Source organism: Pagrus pagrus (assembly GCF_965226575.1).
Source record: "Pagrus pagrus genome assembly, chromosome: 5".
Lineage (NCBI taxonomy): Eukaryota > Metazoa > Chordata > Actinopteri > Spariformes > Sparidae > Pagrus > Pagrus pagrus.
Window position 1 is genome coordinate 11,541,775 of NC_140189.1, and position 11,418 is coordinate 11,553,192.

Below are 11,418 nucleotides of genomic sequence, written 5' to 3' on the forward strand. Positions count from 1 at the left end.
GGCGAGAACAGGCACACATGTACACAAATGGCTGTCAAATGTATTTCTACAGAGACCGTGCTCTTTATGCTGCACAATACTTTTTTTTTTTTTACTGCGTATCCTTGCTTATTGTTATACTCATTGCAATTCTTCCATTGTGTCAGACTTCACAGTCACAAAATGCCACATTTCTTCCAGTCCAGACAACTGCTGTTGTTTCTGAGCGGCAGGCTGTGGAGGAATGCTGCATTTTGCGAGAAACGGCTCTGAGTGCAGTCAGTACTCCACACTGCAGACTACCCTCCGTTTTCAACACAGGCACATTCTCTTTTACTGCTTATCCACAAGGGCCAATTCACTGCTGTTAATTGTTCCACTAATGACAATCCTCTCCTGTAAGAGTACAATGCTGAAGAAGCAGCAGTTGTTAAAAAATGCCACATTTTTCAATCTGCATCTCTCTCTCGAGGCCCAACAGTATTTTTCAGACGATACACTTTACAGCACTCAGTGGTACTGTCCCCGCTGAGGAAAATATCGACCCTCTACATCAAGCATCAGTGTCTGAGCACCATCAGATGGATGGAGTGGAGACTTCGGAGAAAGGGAGGAGAAGGAATTTGGAGAGGGCCTCGGAATGCTGTGTCAGGTCTGAGAAGCGGGGAGGTTATCATTCAACCCTAAAAGGAGACGGAAAAATCCACCTCGTCAATCGTTAGAGACCAGCGGCTACATCTCAGTGGAGAGAGAGGAGGAGGAGCTGCGGGCCAGCTCTGTTTTCATTTTCTCTGGCTCCCACCACACACACACACACACACACACACACACACACACACAGACATGAGAGCAGTCCACAGCACACCGCAGCATCCAGAAGTAATTATACACAGTCCAAACAAAATTTACCTCACGCGCAGGATGTTGACAAAGTGCTTCAGTGAAAGTTTAATGGCGCAATTTCACCACGCTGTATTGCTCCCCTATAGCATACAATGTTCTCTAGAAGTTGTACATCTCCAAAGACACTTCATATCGAAAGCAAAATAACATGATTCTCCCTGTCGACAACGCGTACATCATTTCACACCCAGTCGCAAGTTCCTTTTTTTTTTGTCCTTTTTTTTTCTTTTTAAACAGACATATAAGTCTCCTATTTTACATAAAGATTTGATTCTTTAAAATACAGCACTTTCAAAAAAAGCATCATTTCCATTTTGCAGAGAGCATTGTTGATAAAATAGTTGAGTGCAAAGGCACTTTCTGGAGTAGGTATAGTAAGATTTTGCCGCTTGTTGGATTTTGAAAAGGTTTTCAATTCTGGTTTCAACACTCACCATTTATCTGTGTATGCTAAATATGTACAGGAATGTCAATCTGTAGCATGTCCTCTTCTCCAAAGAATAATTATTTCATACTGGTTCTGTTTCTCACAGGGAAAAATAAAATACATTTTTATGAAAAGCACAAAGCCGTATTTGTACACAGTCCTGCCCATTATATACCTGCCGTCGTCAGAGTCTTTTGGAACTTCATTTTTTTCAGAAGAAATAATTTAGAACTTCCAGGAGCAAAAAAATAGAACTGCATAATAATATACTTCTTATACTCCTTTTTATACATCTGGGAAAGAAAACAAAAAAAAGAGAGAAGAAAAGGATGAGAGAAAAAAGATCATCGAAGGCTTCAGTTCGCTTCCAGTCAATCGTGTAGGATTGAACACAGATAGATAAGATAGATATATAGAGAGGGTATTATTACAGTAACTGCGTGAGTATAATGAATGCTGCACAGAACCTGGGGGCGAGGGAGGGGGGGCATTGTCGTTATCTTACAGTTGGCTCATCGCAGTCTGTTTCTCCAGAACCTCCAGGTAGTCTGGTTCTGTTTTTAGCTTCCCTGGGAGCAGAAGTGGGTGCTCATTGTTTTTGGAGGGGTGTTCCGCCCCGTAGTATTTCCTGGGGGTCCCGTACAGCACGGTTTTGTTCAACCTGTCCTGGTTGGTGACATACCGCCGGGCTGTTGCAGCCTCGTAGGGGGGCACGATACAAGGTCTCTTAGGTAAAGTGCAAAAGTTGTAATGGAAAGGGGGGGCGCCTGCTGCTGTGGGGAGCTCTTTGTTGGGCCTCTCCCCTAAGTTTTGATACAACATCTCAGGAGGCTCCGGGGTGGTCAAGCCGCAGGAGGTTGGAGATTTATCCATAAAATCCATTGTGCTGATGGTGTAGGCCCCCGGGCTGCGGGTGAGGACATCGTCCTTCTTTACATCCAGGGGCCCAAAGCTGAGCTCCTTCAGGTTGCGGTAATACGCCACCTGTTCACCATCCTTCTGCATGTAAATCGGGTTTTGGCACATGGAGCCCACAGGTGGGGGGATGTAGTTATAAACGTGTGTTTCAGGGGTTTTGTCTTGGGTCGGTTCGGGAGTGTAGGAGCCGTATTGCACTTGGAAAGAGTTGAGATCTAAGTTGTTGGCACCTGTGGGGACGTGTTCCACTCCTTTGCGCCGCTTCAGAACAAAAACAAAGAGGCCGGCGCCGAAGCAGACCGACAGGATGAAAACAACAAGAAGCCCAAGAATCAGGACTGAGAGTGGGACCTCAGGGTGTAACTCAGGAGTGTGGATTCGGGATTCAGTGGGGCTGACTGAGCTAAAAGAAGAAGAAGAAGAGGAAGAGGAGGAGGAGGGGGTGGTAGGCTCAGTGCCAGGGCCTTTTAACGTAGGGGCTTTTGTAGGGGTTGGATTTTGTTGCGGGGGACCCTCGCTGGGTTCGGGGCAGATGGCCTCGTTGCGCAGCGAGCGCAGTAGGCGACCCGCGTGTTTAGAGGGAGAATCACAAGTGATTTCGTTGACCACCACGCTGGTACTGGACAGCTCCATCCAGTTTTTGAGCGCCACGATGTCACAGGTGCAGTCCCAGGGGTTCTCCTGCAGGTCGATCTGGATGAACGCAGACAGCTGGTCCAGGACCCCTCGGACCGGCAGGTAGGAGAAATGATTATTCCGCAAGTTGAGTCTTGTTAGCATTGTGCCACCAAAAACGTTGTCAGGGAGCGATCTTAACAGGTTGTTGTTGAGGAAAAGCAGCTGCAGGTTGTGTAAAGAGTTAAATGTTTGTGGTAGGATGTCTTTGATGATGTTGTATTCCAAATACAGATACTGGAGCGACTGCAGGCCGACAAAGAGTGATTGAGAAAGCGATTCAATGTAATTCCCATTCAGATAGAGCCGTCTGAGGTTTGTGAGGTTCTCAAACGCACCTTCCTGAATCACTGCTATCCTGTTATTTCCTAAATGAAGCAGCTCCAGTGAGCTGTACTCAGTGAGATCAGTCCTGTAAATCACTTGTAAGTAGTTACCGGTCAGGTGGAGTTTCTTTGGGTAAGAGGGCTTGGGGTTCAGCTCACTGATGTTGTGCAACTTGCGCTCCTGGCAATTAATGTTCAAGCCGCTGTCGGGGTTTTGTGACGTGCACACGCACACGCTGGGACACAACATGGGCACAGGGGAGCGCGTCTGGTAAACCATTATGGGCCCAAAGACGTGTTTGTCTTTTGAGATGCGAGGGGTGGGCCTGTAGCGCATTTTGGGCGGACGGGAGGCTTTCGGGGCTCGGGTGGGGGTGATCCCGCCGGGGTGGTAGGTCGGGGGCAGGGCCCCTTGAAAGTGAGAGTCAGAGGGGGGGTGAACACGCTCACCAGCATTCCTGCGCGGGCACAGATCCTGCTTTATGAGCTGGGTGATGTCTTTGCCATGCAGCCTGAACGGCGTCTCGCACACTATGTCCCCCACGAAGACAGAAATAGTGTCCAACCAGGATTTGAGGGGAATCAGATCACAAGTGCAATTCCAGGGGTTCTCCTCCAGCTGGATCTCCATGATGCCTCCGATGTGCTCTAAGACCCCGGCAAACGGCAGCATTTTGAGCCGGTTGCCACGTAAATCCAAGTGGGTGAGGAGCACAAAGCGGAAAATGTTGGGAGGCAAAGACAAGAGCAGGTTGTCATTCAGGATCAACACTTTGAGCTTATTCAGCTTACTGAAAGCGCCGGGCTCGATGGCACTGATATAATTATAGTCTGCCTGTAAATACTCCAAACTCTCCAGTCCTGCAAAGGTGTCCTCCTTTATCACCTCCAGGTTGTTGTTGTTCAGGTGGAGCCGCTTCAGGAAGCGCAGCCCGTTAAAAGCGCCGGTTCGGATCTCCTGTAAGCCGTTATTCCCAAGATGCAGTGAAGTGACATTGCCGTAATTGACAAACTCATTGGCGCTGAGCCGTGACAAGAAGTTTCCATTTAGAAAAAGCTGTGAGATTTTATTGGGGGGCGCCTGGAACTGACTGACGGTGGTAAATCCTTTATTCTCACAGTTGATGTTCAGAATGTTCTCCCGCTCCTCGCAGCTGCAGCGGCTCTTGCAGATTTCTTTGGAGGATGAAGTTTTGCGGCTCTCCGTTTCGGACGGTGACAGGCTGGTGACCGTGAGGACGCTCAGAAACAGGACGCCGCTCAGCATTTTTACAGCCAAAAATGGTCGCTGAAATATAGATCCAGCATTTAACTTTGCAGCCTGAGCCTTGGATGGAAGGGAGAGAGAAAAAAAAAATCGGGGGCTGAGTTCTCACAGTAGGGAGAGGAGAAAGGAAAGGAGGTAGAGGCGCTCTCACACACACAGGCACACACACATAAACACAGGCGGGCAGAGAACACCGTTATTTGGTGTTAAAACGGGACCGTGACGCACGGGAGTTGCGCAAATCTCTCCATTGACCTTCAGTTTGAATCCAAAAAAAAAAAAAAAAAATCAAAAATCCCTTCCAAACTGTTCAATCCTGGGAAATAAAAAAGGCGAAACCATCACAAATGAACGGGATCCTGTGTGGTGGATGGACTTGGCACATTGTCAGCAGCAGAGGGGGAATCGGAGGGAGAAAAAGCCGCTTACTGCAACCCCCTTTTTTTTTTTTCCTTATAGCGAGCGCCGATTTATTCAGTGGCTTCACGCAGATCACCAGCAGCTGCAGCCAAATATTCAGAGAGGGACACTGGCTGCGAAACGCTGTCTCTCCTCTCATCCACACAGAAAATGCGCTTCATTTTAGTCCGGGAAAAAGAAATCACTTTATTCAAAGATCCAGAGATAATGCGCAAAGACGCACCATGACGCGCGGCCGGCTTTCCTCAGCGACTTCTCCAAAAGAGAGCAGGCGGGTAAAAGTGAACTCGAGAGAAGAAAAGAGGACAAATAGCAGCGCGCGTGACAGACAGAGAGGATATATGTATTCCTGGAGCTGAGGCATAACTACAGCCTGCGCCGTCGGTCCTCCTCCGCTCCGCACACTGAGCTGCACTGAGCGTCTGCTGCTGCTGCTGCTGCTGCCTCACTGCGTTTGTGTGTGTGTGTGTGTGTGTGTGTGTGTGAGTGTGAGAGAGAGAGAGAGAGAGAGAGGAGACCAGGGGCCGTTACGTCACCGATAGAGTCAACATGAACAAACATAGGCGCGTGCACACACACACACACGTACAGACAGAGAGAGAGAGAGAGTCTTGAAGTAAAGAGTCCACTATACTTCAAAATCCGGTTCTCATATCAAAGCCACATTTATTCAGAAAAACATGAGACGTTTGTCCAGATAGAACAATCTGAATTTCACTTGTGTTGAACTTTCTTTGTTCTACTATGTTACTATTAACATTAAAGCTGTTGTCATTGTTATCACAGCAACATTCTGTGCGGTTTCAGAATTTGGGAAACTGTCTTCTAGTTGAAAGCTGGCGGCAGTTTCATAATGATTTTTTAGAAAAAAAATTTCCTATTCTCTTTTCTTTTCAGTGCATCTCTCAGTTCTCATACACAATCAGTAACTCCACTTTATAAAAGCCTTTAGATTAGTGTCCGATTTAACAGCAACTAATGACGTGATTAATCTATATACCTTCATATATCATGCAAATGTGAATAAATTGCAATGCTGCCGCCCATTAGTCAGTTCATGGGAGCGCTTTCTTTCTTGTTTTCTTTCTTTCTTTCTTTCTTTCTTTCTTTCTTTCTTTCTTTCTCTTTTTGTTTTTTTTTTTACCCATGACACCACTAGGAGGCAGGACAGACCTCTTTTGAGACTCTGCCGCTTACATTATCTCCCTATTTTCTTGTCTTTAGTCTTCATCTGTCACTCTCAAACAGATTTGAAATGTCAGACAGTGACACTTGAAAATGAAAAAATATTTTTAAATAACGGAGCAGTTCACTCATATATGAGCACAATGGGACAGTGATAGATCTAACAGTGTATACAAGAACAGGTGAAGGGAGTAGAAAATGAAGAATAATACACAGACAATATGCAATATGAATTACAGCCTGAATATAAATGCATATATATTGTAAAAAATATTTTATTAGGATATAAACTATAATAAATGTAACATAGATGTCAGCATAGCAAAATCAACTGTAAGGACAAATTCATATTTTTGACCATGAGAAGTTCAGATAAACAAATTTCAGTGAGAATTTAATCTGATGCAAAATATAACCCTGTGGGCGAATTAGAAAATTATTTTAAATAAAAAAAAAATGAAATAAATGTTGATGATCTTTACAGGTTTGATTAATGAAAATAACTCAGATAATTTTGTTCACTAATGAGCTCACAAGCTAAAGGCCTTTACATTAACATCAGCAATATCTGGTGTTTTAAACCCAGTGATTTGATTTTTTTAAAAAGGAAACTCTGAGGCCCGTCATATATAGAACAAAAATGCCAAAATCAAAAATAAATAAAAAAACATTAATGACTCAATGAATAGATTAATAGTAGATATAAATGCACCAAAATAATATAAAAAAAATAAATGTAGACATTAATATATTTAGTTTTCTTTTGTAATTATACCTTTGTAATTTTCCATGTGTTATAGTAATGTATTGATTTTCTAATATATGTATGTATTTTTGTATTATTTCTACAGCCCATTATTTTCCCTTTGCGTTTGCCCCTACTTACATCCCCAAACATATTTATCTATGTCAACGGAGGAGCAGTCTTTCAAAGTGTCATAAATAAATATGCTACAGACATAAATACATTAAAAAATAATGACTGATTAAATAAAATGTAAAATTAAATGGAATAGGGGAATTAATACAAAGGGAATTTAATCCATTTATGTTCTATTCAGTTGTCCCAGTACATGCACCTGAAACTGAAACAGCTAATTGGAATTCAGCCATCATCAGTTTTATTATTTACACCTGTGACTGTCCTACTCTGACATGTCTAATGTCTTCTGTGACAAGAATTTCAGTCTGGTTCTGGGAGTGAGGCGGATTCTGTGACATTCTCCTCAAAGGGCTCCACAAATATAACAAATGGAACTAGGTTCTAATAGTTCCTTGCACATGTGCATTGAGCGTCAAAAATGTACTACACCAAGAACTGGTATGACCAAAACAAATGACCTAATGTGGCTGGATTGTGATGACTTCTTGGCCACTCTGGTAAATGTTGGCAGGTCTCTCTGCTCAAGTTTTCTTGAGAGGAAGTAAAGTGTCACGGGACCTGTGCAGGAGTCAGGAGCCTGGAGGCAGTGTGCACAGCAGCTGCAGTGGCCTTACTACAGCCTGACTGAGGCATTACAACAGGCGGTGACAGCAGGCCAGACAGGAGAACACGAAGGTGGGGATGATTTTCTCCATGTCCAGGTCTGACAGCAAAACACCAAATATAAAGACCAAAAACACCAAATATACTGTAGTCTTGGTAAATTATTTGAGGATTTGGACAACTTGTCAAAAATTGACGCAGCCATCCTGTCCTACATCCCAAAGCCTTGTTTTTTGATGATTTGGGATTGACACTCAAAATTCAAATTTTCGTCTACAAAACTGTGACGTATTTGTTTATTCCCACTGAGCCCCACTTGCAAATATATCACCCTAATTATATCAATGATGATAATGATGATAAAGAATGATGGACATAATGATGAAAGTGACATTTAGCTTTTTGTTTTTTGTTTTTTTTATTGAGAATGATGGCTGCCTCAGAGTTCAGCGATGATTGATGGAGGGACGGGGTGTTTAAGGGAAAAGCCTGCAGGCCTCCACATGAGACCAGGTGGGTATATATTGTCAGAGCACTGCTCCACAGCACATTTGTCAAGTCAATCATAGGCCACTGAGGACGACTGTACCTGAAGCGTGTGTGCATTCGTGCGTGCTTGTGTGTGACTGAGAGAGATGATATAGAGGAAAGTGGATAAACTATCTCAGCTTTCTTACGCAGATATAAATCTTACATTTTATAAATTAACAAATAAAGATAAAACATAAGTACTGTTGAAGCCTGATCACTCACTCAGCATTTTAAGCACTGCAATTTCAAAGCAAAATGTATACATTTATCAATAGAATCTCTACAAGTAGTGGATCTGCTCAAGGGGCAAAGTAAATCCACACAAATCTTTCAAATCAATGAAATGATTGAAATGAATTCTTACTGATCATAGCAGGAGTTCACTGTCGAGGCAGTGTTGACCTTAGAAAATGGGAAGCCAGAGAGTTCAAAAATGAGGAAGCTTTTCTCCTAGAGGATTAATGTGGGTGGATGGCATGGCAAGCAATTTCACTGACAGTGAAACCCCTGATGTTTGGGTTCATCACAGGCAGCAATGACCTGCTCAAAGCAGCACCAGATTAACCTGTAATGGCATAAGATGCATGCCTCCATTGAGGCAGTCTCAACTTGGCTTATTATAAGTTAATTATACACAATTTTTTTTAAGAACCAATTTTCACGAATTCCCAACTCATCAAATACTTAATCTTTTGGTTGGTGGCCAACTCAACCTCCAATCCTAAAGAGTCAATATTTGACGAGTTGAGAATGAGACTCACAAATCAACTTTTCTACAAATTGGACCTTTAAGAATATCACCTGTAATACTGTGTAGCTGCTGACTGTTCCTCTAATTGTGGATGTTGTGGGTGGCTCCTAGTTCATGTAATAGCACATGGCCAGACTTTGATATTCCACAATTAATGTTGTTGTTGTTTCGCCAGGTTACAGAGGACGGCCATGTAGCCAGGTCTGCAGCTAATCACCTCAGTGGTCTTTGTGAAAGGCATCCGCAGTGTTATCTCAGGAGTAGCTAGCAAGAAATCTGTCGATTGATTGCTCACCATTGGCCCTGTGTAGGTACAATGCTTTGTATTTATTGGTCAGTGGTTGGTCTCAGGCAGGCTACCAAGAGAGCAAACCAGAATACATTGAAAACAGGAATGGAGACTTGGATTAGTCCTTTAGCTGTGATGCACTAATACAGTTAAGAAATAGCAAGCCAATCATTGTCTCTTTTGTAGTCTGATTAAACAGTTGTGGCCCACTGAGCTCCCTCCCTCTCTCTGGTTGTGCAGTGAACTACCAGGGTGGTGTGGAATAGGGCGAACAGCCAAGAACAGGTAGGGCCATGAAAATCTCTGTCAGCATAACTGACACATTATTATTATTTCTTGACAGAATGTTCAGTGGCTTTCTGGTGTAAATGGGTTGTGTTTTTTTTTCTTTTGTGGTTGTTTAAAACAAATAGCCAGCAGTGGAGCTGATGCAGCAGACTGTGAGCTGCAGTTGCGGTAGTAGAGCCGGTAATCATACCACCACGACTGGCTGTCGCAGCTGTAGTGTCTCTGGGCTTATTTGGTCAAGCAGACAGGCCGGGTGGTGGTGCAGGGTCAGGGTAGCCCGCCTGTCCACTCTACCTAAAGAGCGCAGACACACTGACAATAAAGAGCACCTCTGGAGGATGAGTGACCCAGAGAGGATCAACGTAAGACCTGGGAGAGGCCAATGAGGTCGGCGTATTTACCCGCAAAACTACTACAAACCGCCAACTGTATGAATTAAGAATTTGGGTCAAGCATAAAGAATGCAACTTACAAAGATCTAGTCTAGTGGCTGTCGCAATTAGTAGAGTTACATAGAGGAAGCGAGGAGAAGTACAATAAGAGTGAAAAGTCTGTACAGGGAGGAGGTTGGGGATGGTTGGTTGGGCTAAACAAGCACAGGACTTTCATTCAGGAGACTGCTGTTCATGTCCGGTGTGTAAGCAGAAGAACAGTGAGTTCTTTTAACTTACTGATGTAGTTAAGTTAAGTAACATAATAATGTAATGTAAGTTACTTAGTTAAGGTAAGTCTGTCTGTTACAGATACAATGTGGTAATGTGGACCTGACCAAACTAAGAGCATACGATGAAGGTCTGGTATGTTGTTTTGGGAGATGCTGACAATTTTGTTGTTTAGGTAGGAGAATGTGCTGTGTAACTTATATTAAATCTATTAAAAAAACATCATACATTTTTAGTGTTAAATTGTTCAACTTACATTTAGATTGGTGGACATTTGCCCAAGAATGATCATCTAGAGCTCTCCCCTTCCTTCCTTTCCTTTTCTTTGACACTTCATCCAAATCTCTTTGTGTGTGGGAGTGTATTTGGAGGGGACACAGAGAGGTGTGTGGGGTCAAGCTCAGGTAATCAAGAAGTGGATAAGATGAGAATTGGGAGTGAGGGAGTTGGTTGATCTGGTGCAGAGCCACAGCGATGCAAAGAAAGAGAATTCTTAAAAAGAGAGATTGAAGGATTGCTGTTTAAATGGTTCTGACGGATGTCTGTGAGTGTAGCTGGCATTGCTGCATGACTGTCAAGAGGATAAGGTCTCAGAAATGCCTCAAAGAATGATTTTTGAAGAGAATTCTTTCTTAATAAAATAAGTGGATCATAACTGCAGAACTACTACTACATACTGAAGTGTGGCAAATAAAGACAGCATCCTGCAAATGTGCACTAAACTATTAACATCCTGAAAAGTTATTCACATTATTTTTTGTTATGTTTTCATGATGGACAAAACATTTGAGGCAAACATTTGATAGAAATCACCATGACAAGCCGACATGGAGCACATAAATAACATGGAAACAATAATAAGTAAATACGGCCAATTGAAGAGTATAAGACGAAAAAATAAAAACAGATAATGAAAAAGAAAATGCTTTTTAAGCAGAATTCATACAAAGTGAAACCCTCAATTATTCAGAGTTTATGTCAGTGGTTTACAGCTATTTTTATCAGCTGGAATCAACAACAACCGCTTGACTGGTATTGTCTCTATTTCAAGTGGTACTCCTCCACCTAATCGAGCAGCCTTTATGATAATCATTCAAGGGCAACCTGCTGACCGAGGGAGGTGTGCCACCGATTTAGTGTCAATGCAGAGGAGGCCTTTCTATTCTCAGACCAGAGGTTTCCGCCCTAACAAGGACAGTCTGGGTCCAATAAGCAATCAGTAGAATCAACTCACAAGTCACCCAAAATAAACAGACTAAGTGAGAAGAGAATATCTTGGCTCATACCTTGATGATGATATAGCAGACCAAA

At 43.1% G+C, this 11,418-nt stretch overlaps 1 protein-coding gene across 1 annotated transcript; it reads right to left on the minus strand.

Moving 5' to 3' along the window:
• Positions 1–901: 901 nt before the first annotated feature.
• slitrk2 (SLIT and NTRK-like family, member 2) lies at positions 902–5,350 on the minus strand. The gene has a single exon (XM_084352590.1). It carries the CDS (start codon positions 4,493–4,495, stop codon positions 1,811–1,813), a length of 2,685 nt encoding a protein of 894 aa, XP_084208716.1. The 5' UTR covers positions 4,496–5,350; the 3' UTR covers positions 902–1,810.
• Between the last annotated feature and the right edge of the window lie 6,068 nt (positions 5,351–11,418).

What these genes read in the sequence shown, in the direction of transcription:
- slitrk2 (XM_084352590.1), bottom strand. Translation starts at nt 4,495, where the DNA reads ATGCTGAGCGGCGTCCTGTTTCTGAGCGTCCTCACGGTCACCAGCCTG.